This window comes from Phymastichus coffea, unplaced genomic scaffold, assembly GCF_024137745.1.
Source record: "Phymastichus coffea isolate CEN01 unplaced genomic scaffold, Cenicafe_Pcof_1.1 PCOF00002, whole genome shotgun sequence".
Classification (NCBI taxonomy): Eukaryota; Metazoa; Arthropoda; class Insecta; order Hymenoptera; family Eulophidae; genus Phymastichus; species Phymastichus coffea.
The window spans coordinates 8,013,467-8,029,863 of NW_026706813.1; the positions used below are offsets into that span (position 1 = coordinate 8,013,467).

At 34.6% G+C, this 16,397-nt stretch overlaps 1 protein-coding gene across 2 annotated transcripts in view; it reads right to left on the minus strand.

Annotated features, from left to right (window-relative positions):
• Positions 1-3,073: 3,073 nt before the first annotated feature.
• The window catches only part of LOC131663135 (zinc finger protein 236-like), a 283,440-nt gene continuing 270,116 nt past the window's right edge, over positions 3,074-16,397 (minus strand). For both annotated transcript variants that reach the window (XM_058933275.1, XM_058933284.1), the window contains exons 5-7: positions 5,798-6,863; positions 5,472-5,720; positions 3,074-5,365 (exon numbers count right to left, since the gene is read on the minus strand). In XM_058933275.1, the coding sequence (XP_058789258.1) occupies positions 4,883-5,365; positions 5,472-5,720; positions 5,798-6,863 (1,798 nt within the window). In that variant the 3' untranslated portion in view covers positions 3,074-4,882. The remainder of the gene's footprint in view (positions 5,366-5,471; positions 5,721-5,797; positions 6,864-16,397) is intronic.

Consider the following 16,397-nt stretch of genomic DNA (forward strand, 5'->3'; position numbering starts at 1 on the left):
TTTCTTTTGAATTGCAAGCGTTGGTTACATATAGTGTTTATGCGTTTCTGTATATCACATTATATATATATATATATATACATATATATATATATATATATACAGTGCCGCTCACGCACTTTTACCCCCCCACGGGCAAAATCAGTCTAACTTCAAAGTTTTATATCTCTGGTAGAAATTAACGTACAGAGACGCGCGTGGATGCGTTTGAAAGGTCTTTCGGAGAGCTTTCAAATGATATGACTCACGGTTGCCATCGATTGTTTTTTTAAATTTTGCAACAATTATGCAAAATTGAAAATTCTGAATTTTTTTTATTATTTTTGACAATTAGCCAATTTTGGAAAAAAAATCGTACGAAAATTTAAAGTACACCATTTCTTAGCTATTACCAAGCCCTATCTGAATCACTCATCAAAAATTTATTTTCGTCAAATATGACGCGCGCACGGGCATTTTTTCCTGGAAGTGACAGTTTTTTTCAACATTTTTTATCTCCGTCAAATTGTAACAATCGAAAAAAATTTATAGGAGAAAAAATGTTTGTTTTTTCACGTAGAATACTGCAATAATTTTTTTTCACCCATTCGGTAATACTACATAACAAGTATCGTAAATTACATAAAAAAAAAATTTTTTTTTTTTCGACCTTGAAAAATAATTTAAACCGAAAAAAAAAATTTTTCGAAAAACCAAAAAAAAAATTATTGCAGTATTCTACGTGAAAAAACAAACATTTTTTCTCCTATAAATTTTTTTCGATTGTTACAATTTGACGGAGATAAAAAATGTTGAAAAAAACTGTCACTTCCAGGAAAAAATGCCCGTGCGCGCGTCATATTTGACGAAAATAAATTTTTGATGAGTGATTCAGATAGGGCTTGGTAATAGCTGAAAAATGGTGTACTTCAAATTTTCGTACGATTTTTTTTCCAAAATTGGCTAATTGTCAAAAATAATAAAAAAAATTCAGAATTTTCAATTTTGCATAATTGTTGCAAAATTTAAAAAAACAATCGATGGCAACCGTGAGTCATATCATTTGAAAGCTCTCCGAAAGACCTTTCAAACGCATCCACGCGCGTCTCTGTACGTTAATTTCTACCAGAGATATAAAACTTTGAAGTTAGACTGATTTTGCCCGTGGGGGGGTAAAAGTGCGTGAGCGGCACTGTATATATATATATAAATTCTGTGATGTATAAAAGTGTATATACATATTTATTTAGTTCTTTACTTATTAATTATTTATTTTTCGCATTTTTCGATAAAATTTTTGTTTATTGCTCATAATTTGAAAATAGGATCAGCTAGGATTTTCGTGTGAACGGATTTATTGTTTATAATTAACACTCAATCGATCCCCGTGAGCCGTATGCGTCACCATTTTGATGAAAGTTAAGTTAGCTTCAGGCTAGGTGTGCGCACCAAAAAATAAATAGGAATAGGGACAGATCTTTCTCGTCGATCAATACTGACTAACTTAGTGGAGAAGGGGGGATGAGACGGAAAATAATAATGAGGTAGGAGAGAAAAAGAGGGCACTATGACTTCCCTAATTTCCATATTGACCAATGACCGGGATATTCGAAGGGCACTACACCTATTCAAATTAGCATATAGGCCACTAAAATGATATCTTAATGAAAGAGTAAAGGATCTTTGACCGTGACGAGCCGTTTCTCGGGAGAAGTGGAATTTTTCAAATATGATGGTATGAAAAATTACACAGATCCGCAAAATGAAGGATTGTAATTGTTATTGGCCAAATAAATGTCGTTTCTAGAATCTATTCGTCACATTAGGTTTTTTAGATATTCAAACTGAAAGAGACGAAGAATTATAAAATGGCGAATAGCAACGTAATGATTCGTCAATTAGTTTTACTTAGGCAAAAAAATTGATCTTCACCAAAGTAGTTTTTACGGAGAATAGAAATACGAGTATGTCACCTGAATAGTGTTAACATAGTTCGTATAGGTTTCAATAATACTGTTAAATCTCTCTTGGACGAATTACTAAAATTTTATTCCTATCGATTTAGTAAAACTAAATTCAACCTCAGATCAATAAAAAGGAAAAGAAAAATTGTATAATTTTATTTGATAAATCAAGAGATAATACTTTGCGATATTAACCTTCGCTTTTATGATTAAGAACTCATATTTGAATATCAACACTAATAATTATAAATAAAATTTTCCAAAAATACATAGCTTTTCCAAAATTTTCTAGTACATTTGGCCTCGGTATATCTAAAATGGATTATCATAAAATAAAAAACCACCAAAGAGAGAAAATATACAAATTCGATATTGCTACATAGTTTACGTACTTCAATCTTGCTTATTTTAGAAAATAATTTATAATAATAGTGATAAAATAATAAATACTGAAGCTTAATATATTTGATTAAGCTAAAAGTCAGTAATACAAATGTAAAACCTTACCAACAAAATCTTTGTGTATATTATCGAAAAAATTAAATATAAATAGAAGTAAAGTAAAATTTTTATTATATTCTTTTAAGAAAACCTTAACTTTTACAATAAATTCCAATAGAAATTGTAGCTCAGGTTTTATAAATCTGTCCATTGACTGTTCTGTTCCAATCAAATAGATAAAAATATGTTTTATTTACATGTACATTTTTAATTCACAATTAGCATACAGTCTAACATTCTCTAATAGACCTTATAAAAAAACTATACATATAAATTATTTCAATTTAAATTAATCTCGAAAATATTTCTTTAATCAATAATTAATTTAGTTATAACTTATACAAAATTTGTAGTTGTTCTATAGTATTCAGGATACGAAAATGCATAGTACATACTACAATATTCTAATAAAATATATAATCAGTGAATATTAGATTCGAAAAATACACTTTCCATGTGATAGTCTATGTTAAAATGTAATCAAAAAATCGTGATAATATATTTAGAAATGAAATGAAGTTCAATTTATGTGATTGATAGTAAAATACTACATTTAATTTATTTTGATTTTCATTTACAAATGAATATAATTTAGATTAATTAAATAGTATAAAAATATATTAGTGATTACGAAAATAAGCGTTAAAGTATCTTTCTTAAAAAATATAAAGTTTTAAAAATAAATTCGAAAAATGTAGGAATTCTATAAATTTTTTACTTGTGAACATGGTAAATTTACATTTACTGCGATAATGAGAAGGTGTATAATCATTCTGTGCTTCCAACGCTTCAGATATAATAATAATAGATATATTTCATGCTTCATAGTAATCGTTCAGTTTTTTAATAAGTATTCCACAAATTATTTTTTAAATTTTCACTCATATAAGTTAGTGTACAATAATAAATTGCAATAAAATGGTACTACAAAATTTAATCAAAAATACCATGGTAATTTGGAGTACGATCTTGTCCTTTTTATATCATCAAAATAAGGATATTGTGATAAACAAATAACTTATGTTAATTTTTTCATACTAATCTACAGGCTCTAAAATAAGTCGACTTAAAATTTTTTTTTAAGTTATAATAAGAACTATAAATAATATTATTATATTGATTCTTTTTTTAAAAGATGCGATAAAAAAAGTATCAGTAGCCCTTCCCGTAGAAATTCAACGAACAAAAAATCGATAGCTTTCGAATAATTATGTAATTAATTTTTTATTATTTCATTTGATTAGGAATCATTATTGATTAAATTTATTCCACATTAAATTTCATGAGATAATTGTTTTTTTATAATAGATAAAAATAAATGAATGAAAGCGCTCCAGCAATATGAAATCGAATTAGAATAAAAATCTGGATTCTCGAATAAAAAATGTTTAATTTTACTAAAAAATTCTGTAGATAATTAGCGAATCAGTGTAGTCATGGTACAGATGTATGCGCTGATATCGGTGGTTTATTATAACGTTATTCTAAAACTTTTTTACAATTTACATTATTTTAAAACTCTTACAATTTATACAATTTCTATAATTACTTGCATGAACGAATGATGATATGAAAAATATTGAAGATTTTTTGAAATATGTAAGCAAGCATATCAAGATCATAAAGATATTATTTATATAAATCGAAAATTCAAATTAATAATCTATTAATTAAAAGATTAAAATAAATTTGTAATATTTGGGATAGATATATTTGACAAGTCAATCAAGAAACTGATGATGAAAGAAATTTTAATTTAAAAAATACAAACATTAAACAAATATAGACGATTCACTGATCGATGAACATTTACTTGATGATTTACTTATTTCTACTTATTGCACATGTTTCTAAACATGATTTACTTATGTTTAAAGTTATGTAAAATATTACTATATAAACTTATACATAATTTTTAAAGAGTTCAGATCGGTAGTATATTATTTTTAGATGTCTATACATTCCAAACAGAGCATCGTGACATGTTCTTGTACAAATTCGTGTAGATCAGGGTATGAAATATTTAAAATACTTAATTAAAAAAACACTTAATAATTTTTCTTTGTTTTCTCAGATAATTTAAAACAATTTTAAATTAGAAAAAGTCACTCAGTATCTCATAAAATTTCATACATGTTCTGAAATAATGACTTGAAAGAAAGAATTAAGCCCAAATAACAACCATCCAAACATAATGTGAAATTTCATTTTCGAAATAACGTTTTTACAACTTATACAATAACATAATAACACTACAGAATATCAAAGAATGTTTTATAAAAAAGATCTCTTATCTCATGAAATTCACGTAGATTAACATTCTAGTTTTTAAAAATCGTTGAGTTTTCTGCTAATTTAATGAGCCAAGTGTTACTAATGTTAACAAATTAACAATAAAATTATACGATTTGGCACTAAATAGGAATTGTATTTTTAGCCTAGATATCTTTTTTTATCGTAGGTCCACTAATAATTGGTAGTCGTTGAGTATTTTCTTTGTTTATGATTCTACTTTCAAGTTTCTTTGAAAATTCAGGAGCATTATTACAGAAAAGTTGTGAGGTAATACTTGATTTCATGCGATGTTCTTCAAAACAATGTGATTTCAGATCATCCAAATTGGATAAAGATGTCGTGCAAATGTGACATTGATAATTTATTTTACTATTTTGTGAACTTGTTTCGTTTGACCTGTTTGACTGGCATGTGTTTATTAAAAAACATGGATAATTAATTTCAGATTGAATTAATGCTGTAGAGTCTTTTCCTCCTTCATCAGAAGAGCTTTCACTAGCTTCACTACTTTTTGCAGATAAAATTGAAGTTTGTTCTGACACATTATTTGATATCGAGACAATTGTACTAGATTGACAGTGATTTATTTGATTGGGCTGTTTTTTATACAGCGTTTGTGCCATTATCTGAAATGCCAAATAATATGTTATATAAATAATAGAATAAAATGAGTACCATTCAAAAAGCATTTTAATTAACAATTAACAGTTAATTTAAATAAAACATACGTACTTGAAGGCTAGAAAGACTAGTATCACAGTCAGTAGTATCAATATCATTCAAATTTATACCAGATTTTTCCATTTCTGCATAAGTACCAAAAGGCAATTTTCTTAAGCATTCTAGCTTCATTATATGCATTTTACTACGAAGATGCTTAGCTAAGTGACCATGAATTCGAAAAGCTGACTTACAATCAATACATTTGAAGGGGCGAGGATTACTAGCCGTTGCAGCACCGAACGTTGATGTCATGTTTACCTATGTTATATGCCCATTTGAAAATTATACATTTTAATATTGCATTATACAAGAAAAGAAATAAATTTAACAGTTACCTTATTTTGATGCAAAGTCGATCGTTCATGTTTCGTTAAATGACCTTTAGTGCGAAAAGACGTGCCGCAGCTTTCGCAACGGAAAGGTCGCTCAAAATAATGGATGTTAATATGAAGTCTGAGTTGGCTTGGTTTACTAAAAACCTTACTACAAACACCACAAACATTTTTAGCTTCTTCAGCAAGACTTGATTGAAAAAGTTCAGTGTTTGGTTTATGCGGTAAAGAAGACGTGAAACCCATTTTATTAACTACGACTTTTCGAGCCGGTAAAATTGAGTCTAAATTAACCTGGTGAAGTGATTTGAGTTCATAACTCTCGTGATGAACCTCTGTTTTTTTATGCTCCCTGCTAAACCGAAGCTCTGAAATAACTGATTTGATGGAAGGTACTGTAGTACGATATTGTTGTTTGAGTTTACTATTCATAAGGTGGCGTTCAGTAAGGTATGCTCTGAACATTTGATCTTGGGTGACCTCAGAAACTTGCCAGTTACAGTTTTTAATTGGTAATCTTTCCATACTTTGTACAAGTGTTCTTAAAAGCTTGGAGCCTGAAACTGGACCACTCAGTATTTCTGCTGTACTTTGTTGATCAGATAATTGTTGCGTCGTTTTAGTAGTTGTGAGATCAATAGCAGTTTGAGTACCAATTGAACACTTTATTTTGTCACCAGCGCAATTTATTACATTGAACTGTAATTTATTGTATGGATAAGCAACTGGACGATTTGAAGAGAGTAACCCTAGTAATTTTTTATTTTTTGATGCAAATAGAAAATTATTTGGTCGAGGACGCGCTGCCAATCTTAGCAAGCTTTGCGCTGCTTCATGTTCTTCATTGCCAGATTCATCGCTCTCACCTTCTGCATCAGCTTCACTTTCATCCTCAGAAGATGATGTGTCATCTATCGATGCACCAGTTAATACTAACTTATCTAGAGCCTCTTTATCTATGTTTTCGTCGCATACACTTGTTGGTACCGGCGTTATTCTCAATTCTATACATTTTTTGTAGTGAGCTTTCGATTTCATATGCTTTGTTAAGTTTCCCTTAGTTTTGAAGCTGAAACAATTGTAATAATTATTAATTCAAATTCAAAATATTGTAAATTTATTAAGTTTTTTTACTATTATAATTATATTTTTTATAAAAATTAAAATGTTTCTATAGATTACGAAGCTTTTTCACGATCTATATTTTAATTATGGTCAAGATGTAGAGGTGACTATTATTTTCAACTGGGCAATTCTTGGCTATTTCAAACAGTTTAAAACATTAAATCACCAAACTTGTTCAAAGCTGGTAAACTTGTTACCTATACAGAGGTCAACATCTGTGCAGAATTTTAGATCAAAATATTGATAAGCGGCCGACTTATCAACTGTTAAAAAAATATTGGACTTTTTTTTATTAATTTGATTTCTCGGAGACTAGTAAAGATATGGACATGATTCTTTTTTTAAAAGACGCGGAAAGTTTCACTTTTAAAATGTAAGTAGTAAAATACCAAATCATTTATTTATGTCATTGTTATAAACAATTTTTTCAAAAAATCGACGATATCTCAAAAAACGATATATTTTTTTTTAATTTTTGCACCATCGTGTTCCTTGTCATGTTTTACATAAGAAACCGTTGAGAAAATCAAGTGCCCCCTATTAGAATTAAGACAGCACTAAAATAAAACGAACCGCGCGCTAGCCGCTCAGCCGCTCGGCCGTCCTTTACTCGTGCGGTTCCAACGTTGCTAGCGGCAAATGCCTTTAACGAATAAATGATTTGGTATTTTATTACTTACATTTTAAAAGTGAAACTTTCTGCGTCTTTTAAAAAAGAATCATGTCCATATCTTTACTAGTCTCCGAGAAATCGAATTAATAAAAAAAAGTCCAATATTTTTTCAACAGTTGATAAGTCGGCCCCTTATCAATATTTTGATCTAAAACTTTGCACAGATGTTGACCTCTGTATAGGTAATAAGTCTACCAACTTTGAACAAAATTGGTGATTTGATGTTTTAAACTGTTTGAAATAGCCAAGAATTGCCCAACTGTAATGAATGGATATTCGTAAAACGTGGACCGGTATTGAAAAAAGACTGCTATAGAGATAGAGAGCGCGAAGAAAAAAGAGGAATGCGGAAACACGGGGACAGTGTTAAGTAAAGAGGGGAGAACAGCATGTGACTAAAGGCAATTAGTTCAATTAGAACTAGTGACTTGCAGGTAAGGAAGAAAAATGAGACAATGTTTCTCTGTTTTTTGTCACTCTGCTCTAACCCCTTCGCTTTTAAATTTTTTTTGCGCCGCGTAATTTTCAGATGGAGATTAGCTTAAGATAATAACAAATTCTATTCGAACATAACAGTATATATTAATTTTGATTTATAAACAACTGGACTGTAGTGATCCCATAGTTATTACCTTTCTCGATCTAGCCAAAGCTTTCGATACGGTTGATCATAAAATTTTACGTGATAAATGATATAATTATGGTATAAGAGGAAGTATCCACAATCTAATTTAAAGCTATTCAAGCAAACGAAAACAAAGAGCCAAATTCACAATATACTCAGCAACACTGAGGAAGTTTAGATGGGAGTTCCTTACGGTAAAATCCTAGAACCACTGCTCTTCATAATTTATATAAATTACATCTTACAAACTTGCCAGATAATATAATTCTCTCTTTTATTGATGATACGGTAGTCATCTCAACTGGTGAAAATTGGGAAGAAATAGAAACAAATATGAACAATTAATTGGATATAGCAGGAAAACGGTTAGCCCTTAATAAGCTGTCACTCAATATTGATAAAACAGTTTATATTGAATTCTTATATGGAGAACTCTCCGAAGAAAGATATATACAGCAGCCAGAAGGACACATCAATGAAGATCACAAGGACCTCGTTTTCAAGCTACACCGCAGCCTCTATGGGCTGAAGCAATCCCTGCGCTGCTGGAATAAAAAGTTCGTGAGTTTTTTATAAAAGTTGAATTTTAGAAGTGTTGAAAGTGATCAGTGCGTATTCATCAGCATTATTGAAAACTCTCTTGTTTATTTAGCGTTGTATGTACATGACGGTCTTTTAATTAGTGAAAATGTAAAAGCAATCGAGAGCGTGCTAATATATAACGGATATATCGGGTTAGAAATAGAGCGTGATCGCGTAAAAGATTAAAGATAAGCACATTAAAGATAAGTCAATCCAAATATGTATAGAAAATCGTATAGAGGTTTGGTATGTGTGATGAAAAATTGTCAAGTGTGCCTACTGAACCTGGTTTATATTTATGTAAAAATCTGGCTGCCTGCCTTTTGCATGCAAACGTGAGGGCGCGTTGGGCGGAAGAACGCACTAAAAAAAGAACGCACGCTTACATGAATTCTGGGTACAGATTTTATTGCCATTTGGAGACTATCAAGGAACATTTTTTCTGTGATGCTTAACTTGGTTCCCCTCGCTAGTGGGCAACGGTTCTCACTCCATCATCTGTTTTAATACTAAGAATTTTTTTTTTAATTATACGGTCCGCTGTCATAATATTATTTTGTGAGATCTCTTGTGGTAAAGATTACAGGTGCAATTTGCGCATATGTAAGTCCTTATACAATGAGATCCAAAAATCCCGAAACGGCGGAATCACTCGGCAGGACTGTATATTAGTGAAACATGTTTCGAATAAAAGATATAGGATTTTTTCTTCGCTATCTAATGGTGACCTTGACCATGACCTTGACCATAACTTTTCAGGTCATTTAAAGGTCAAAGTGATTTTTTTAATGGAATCTCATACTTTCGATGCATAAATTGAAAATTTCATAAAATATTATGTTCGGGTATGACCTTGGCCATTGCCTTCAAGAACTTTCAAAGATTAACGTTACTTTTTAGCATGGAACTCCATAGTTTTTATCCATGAAATAAAAAATTTTGAATTTTAGATATGAAAAATTTTCCATAATTATGATTTTGCATTCAATGGTCTAAAAAACTTTTTTTGAAACCTTTATTTAAAGAGAAAAATTCATATTTTAGTAATTTGTAATAGTAAGATTTAATAATATTTCGTTAGTAATCGTGTAAGCACTAGATGAATTTTATTTTAATGAATAAATACTAAATTGGTTTTACTGTAAAAATTTTTTGATATCTGCAATAAATATTCATTCAACTTTATTATCATGGTCCACTAATTTATCGCTACATCATTCTGCTTTTTCGTACTGTATTGCAATTATTTTGTTCAGAGGGCTATTTTTTGTTGTTACCGACAGATTTCAAATGAGACGGGAACAAGCCAAAACGATAACATCTGGTGAGTAGTTATACCGAAAACGAAAGAAAATTCCGTTTCTTTCCTTTCCGTTCTTTGTTTTTGAAATTGTCAATTCCCGATGAAGCCTATAACCGAGTGCAGCCGAATATGAACGCCATAAACGTAACGCCAATATATCCAAGAAAGGAGTTTTACCTTTTCTCCCTTTATGCTGTAAAAAAAATAGGTCGACCGGCATAAACGCTTCGACCATTATATCCTCATGAATCTACGACGCGCCGGGGCATCGCTGTTTATGACCGACAAACGTATCCATGAGTTTAGGCAATTATTGAATAAAGATCGCTCGAAACAGACGTTAGGAAATATTTCTTTTCCGAAAATAATGTAAACAGCTAACAGCCAAAGTGTACATGAGCGCACGAGGAAAGGTTTGAATGAGCAAAATATTGTTACGTGAGAAAGTGAATGATGAAATTCTATGTGATGCGGTAAATAATGCGTGTAAAGTGAGACAACTATTAGATCAAGGGTTGATTCAGAGCAGCCGATGGTACGGGCAAATAGCAGATATTAACATCGACTCAATCCTCCTCATTGGCTTCGCTCGTCCTGACGAGCATGGCTAGGAAAATAGTCAGGACCATGAGCTCAGCAGCTTGAGGAATTGCCTTGAGGCTGCCACGAACTCGAGAATCAGTTCTTAGAGAGGATCGTACAACTCGAAACTCGCCATCGTGTAAATCCGAGGCTGTCAAGCAATCCACGAGCGAAGCGAGAGAGGAGAGGAAGAAAGTGCGCAGAAATTTCCCTTTGGGCTCTAGAAGCCACGCCTACGCCATGACACCAGAGGGAGAAAAGCCGAAAGGAAGGAATGGCCGAGCGAAGGTGTTGAGGTAGGAAACGGAAAAAGCTACCGCAATCTGATTTCAACACTCGATTGAGTAGGTTGTCTCTGTGATATACGAGGGTGGTCCGATAAGTACTTAGCCTACAAAAGAAAAACGAAAATTTTGGAAAAGTGGCGTTTTATTTTTTAACATAGTCTCCTTTTAGTTCGATACACTTGGCCCAGCGAAGCTCCAACTTCTTTAACCCGTCTGAAAAATATGTTTCCTCGAGGTCTGAATAGTAGGCTTCCGTGGCAGCGATTACCTCCTTATTCGATTCAAATTTCTGCCCAGCGAGTGACTTTTTCAAGTTTGGAAACAAAAAGAAGTCGCACGGGGCTGAATCTGGATAATACGGTGGATGGGGCAGCAGTTCGTAGCCTAATTCGACCAATTTGGCCATGGCGACGGCGGAGGTGTGAGCCGGTGCGTTGTCATGGTGGAAGAGCACTTTTTTCTTCGCCAAATGGGGCCGTTTTTTCTGCAATTCGACATCGAATCGACCCAATAATTCGGCATAGAACATCCCTGTGACCGTTTTGCCACTCTCCATCTAGTCGACGTAGATCACACCTTGTGAATCCCAGAAAACGGTGGCCATCACCTTTCCGGCCAATGGGGCTGTCTTCGCCTTCTTCGGAGCACTTTCGCCTGGTAAAGTCCACTGTTTCGACTGTTCCTTGGTCTCTGGTGTATACCAGTGGACCCATGTTTCGTCGACTGTCACAAAACGACGCAGAAACTCCTTCGGATTGCGCTTAAACAGCGTCAGACATTGCTCTGAAGTCATCTCACGGTTGCGCTTGTTGTCCGGAGTGAGCAAACGCGGCACCCATCCCGCCAACAACTTTCTCATGCCCAAAATATCATGCAGGACATGACCCACGCGGTTTTTTGAGATGCCTACGATCTTAGCTATCTCGCGCACCTTCGATCGTCGATCTGCCAATACGAGATCGTGAATTTTTGTCATGTTGTCCTCCGTGGTAGCCATTTTCGGAGCACCTGGACGTGGTTCTTGAAAAATCGACGTGCGACCACGTTGAAACTCGTTAAACCAATTTTTGACGGTCACCATCGAAGGAGAAGAGTCACCGTACACAGCATCTAAGCACTTTTTGATTTCGCTGCGCAATTTCCCTTCCAAAAACAAGAATCGAATCACCGCCCGATACAGCTCTTTTTCCATTTTTCAAAAATCAACAGACACACTTCATTCAAACGCTCTCAAAAATAAACTACAACTCCGATCAGGCTGAAATCTTGACAGTAACCATCGAGATGGTTATACTACGTGATAGAATATTTCTTTTGCGAGAGTGGCGCCATCGGGCGGTGAGGCTAAGTACTTATCGGACCACCGTCTCGTACGCGTGTACTAAAATAATTCAAATTTGATTATCGACTTGAATATTTTGTTGTTGTTATTTTAATAAAGTTTCATTGATTTCAACCTAAGTGTTATTATTCCTGCTCACTTCGTTCGTAAATTTTGTTATACGCTATCATTTTATTATTTATTTTATTAAAATTTTTCACTAGATTTTATAAAACTACAATGGCTGCGCTAAATTAGCGAGAGTGAATAAGTATTCTTATAATGAGGGGGTAGGGTGATAATGAAGGATCATCTGAGAATATTGCAAATTTACGAGATGTGTTCAAAAAATACCCGGAATTTTTAAATTTCGCGGGTCTGGAGAGTCCGATTGTCAAAATTTTTTTTTATTGTGTTGATATACATGCCCCTGAAGTATGATAAAATTTTCAGCTATATTCACTGTTTACTTTGTCTGCGGTAGTCGCTAAGGTTTGACGTGTTTTTATGAGCTCGGCGATTTTCGTTTTTTAAAAGAAATGGATCAAAGAATTTGTATTAAATTTTGTGTAAAAAATGAAATAAAGTGTAACAAAGTGTGTGAAATGTTACAAAAAGCCTATGGTGAGTCTGCTAAAAAAAAACAAGTGTGTAACGGGGGCAGCGCCTTATTCGGCACTGACGTCACCAATTTATTAAGGGGAGAGTAAGAGAGGCACTTTCGCTCTTTAACAATCGGGGACCGAGAGGATAGGTCGAACGAATAAATAATTTTCCTTAATTAGAACATACAACTTAAATCTATTCAGACAAACAAATACAAAATCGGTTATAATAAAGTTTGCATGACGCGCACGTGTACAGAACAACTTAAACTAACGCGGGAGGATGAATGGCCCGGCGACTAAATCGCCTTGACCATTTGCCTCCTTACAAAGGAAAGAATACGTCGAAACCTCTCTACCGCATTACGATGAGCGTAGCCGGCAAGTGATCGCCTGGCTACCTATCGTCATGAGAGAGAGAAATACCGGGAGAGAGAGATAACCTGACCTTTATCCTTGGCAATGAGCCGGCAACGGGGAGTTAACCTGGCCGCTGGCTGGACGTCTTCCTCGGCGTAGCCCGTGGTGAACCCACTGGAAGTCATGCCGTGCACGGTGGCGAGGGCGACACTGAGTGCCCTGCTGCAGGTATTGTCGCCACACGTTGCCTCGTCTCGCCCTGGTCTGGTCACTCCTGCACGTGTACTTCTTCTTCTCTCTTTGCGCTGCTACTTCCAACTTCTCTCCTTAACTTTCTTCCGGGAACTAGATCACGCGACTTGACGCATGGTCAGCGTTCGCGCTCTCGCCGGGCTCTCCTACCAAGCTCACTCATTAGGCGGCTTGCGACAAAAGCGCTAATTGGTCGCGCGTCACACGCCGGCCCAAACCTGCATAGTGCGTGCATAGACGCGCACTCTAGCATGCACGCTAACTCTCTCTCTCTCTCTCTCTCTCTCTCTCTCTCTCTCTCTCTCTCTCTCTCTCTCTCTCTCTCTCTTTCTCTCTCTCTCTGTCTCTCTCTCTGTCTCATAGTCGCTGCGCTCTTGCTTCTTCGGGCGCTCTCAACCTTGCTCGGCAATCTTCGGCGGCTGGAAAAACATAAAGGCCAGTGGTTAGGCGCAATAAATATATGCGCCGAACGCTGACCACGTCGCCATGCCGAGCGATAAGAGGGAGAGAGAGAAGGAGGGCAGAAGAGGAGCAAGCGTACTGCTTGCTCTCGTCACAAGTATTTACGAGTGGTATAAGCGTTTCCAAGATGGCCGCGAAGACGTTGAAGATGACGAACACTCCGATCGACCCAGCACGTCAACAATCGATGAAAATATGAAAAAAGTGGAAAAAATGGTTCTGAATGATCGTCGAATCACAATTAGAGAAGTTGCTGATGAAGTTGGCATATCAATTGGCTCATGTCATAATATTTTTTCAAATGTTTTGGGCATGAAACGGGTGGCAGCAAAATTCATTCCAAAACTGCTGAACTTTGACCAAAAAAACAATTGCATGAACATCGCTCGCTGACAATTGCTGAACAGGAGCTGTTAAACGACGTCAACGACGATCCAAGTTTGCTTAAAAGGGTCATAACTGGTGATGAAACATGGGTGTACGGTTATGATGTCGAAACCAAAACACAATCATCCACCTGGAAGCATTCAACGTCACCAAGCGCGAAAAAAGCACGTCAAGTTCGATCAAATGTGAAGGTTTTGCTTACAGTTTTCTTTGACTTCAGGGGCGTGGTGCATCATGAGTTCTTATCACAAGGTCGTACGGTTAATAAGGAGTATTACCTTGAAGTTATGCGACGTTTGCGTGAAGCAATCCGAAAAAAACGCCCCGATTTATGGAAAAACAATTCATGGCTTTTGCATCACGATAACGCACCTGCTCACTCGTCGTTGCTTGTTCGTGATTTTTTGGCCAAAAACAATACCGTAGTCGTGCCCCAACCTCCATATTCACCAGATATGGCTCCGTGTGACTGTTTCCTGTCCCCAAAGTTGAAGAGACCCATGAAAGGATGGCGTTTTTCCTCGATTGAAGAAATAAAGGCCGAATCGCTGAGAGTGCCCAAGGACATACCAAAAAGTGAATATCAAGAGTGCTTCGAAGATTGGAAAAAACGCTGGCATAAGTGTATTATATCTGGGGGGGATTACTTTGAAGGAGACCACATTGATATAAACGAATAAATAAATATTTTTTTGGAAAAACGATAATTCCGGGTACTTTTTGAACACACCTCGTATTTGACTAATCATTCAGAGTAGGGCAAGTTCCAGTATAAAAATCAACTGTTTATAGAACGATACAATTTAATGAAACTTGAAATGTAAATAATCTTCCTAGATCGGGTCACCCAGTAACAGCGTACACTGAAGAGAACCAATTGAATATCACACTATTTATTACGAAAGATCTTCATTAGAAATTACAACACAACATAACTTATCTTATGGTTCGATACTACGCATTTTAACAAAAAAACTGAAATTTCATTTCTAAAAAGTTAAAGATTTGAATGAAGACGATCCTAATAGACGACTACTAGTTTTATGAATTGATGATGAACCGAATGGATGCTGATATGAATTTTTTGTATCGTATCGAATTTTTGGATAAAGTTACATTCTGTCTAAATGGTAATGTTAATAGGCGTAACATATCTTATTGAAGCGAAATTAACTATCATTAGATGATGGAAAGCCGAAGTACTGAATACCCTTAAAAGGTTAACATTTGGGCAGGTATTATTATCAATGCAATTATTCAATCTTTCTTTATTGAGGGAAAACTTAATGGCCCACAGTATGAAGAAATGTTAAAGAACCAGAATATCCCTAACTTTTCATGGTGTTGCAAGAGTCAGATTAGAACAGATTTGGTTTTAATAAGACAGAGAGGCAGCTCATTATGTGTTATGTGTTCGCAATTACCTGAATGTAATATTCAAAGAGAGGTGAATAGACAGACGTGGAGCGATTGAATAGCCAGCAAAATTATCTGATCTCGCCCTACTTGACTTTTTTTTTATGGGAGTTGTAAAAAGATAGAGTATATTATACAAAATCATTGAGTATTGATGTTCTTGAACAACGAATATGGGATAAAATTGCTGCTATCAAACTGCACATAATACATCAAGCTTTTATGATCGCATGGCATATTGCCAAGAAACTGTTGATAATCTTTTTGAATACGTGCTCTCAACACACGGTCTCAACCTTGCCTTAACTGGCTGGGTAAACCTTCCAATCTTGCCTTAACTGGTTGGGTTAAAGCTTAAAATTGTCTTAATTGGCTCGGTTAATGGATAACTTTCCCTTGACTAGCTGGGTAGATACATACGAGGTGTGTTCAAAAAATAACGAGAATTTTCGTTTTATGAAAAAAATATTTATTTATTCATCTACATTAATGTTGTCGCCTTCAAAGTAGTCCCGTTCGGATACAATACACTTATGCCAACGCTTTTTCCAATCCTCGAAACACTTTTGAAACTCGATCTTTGTAATAGCTTTTAGATCTTTCAGCGATTCGCTTTTAATGTC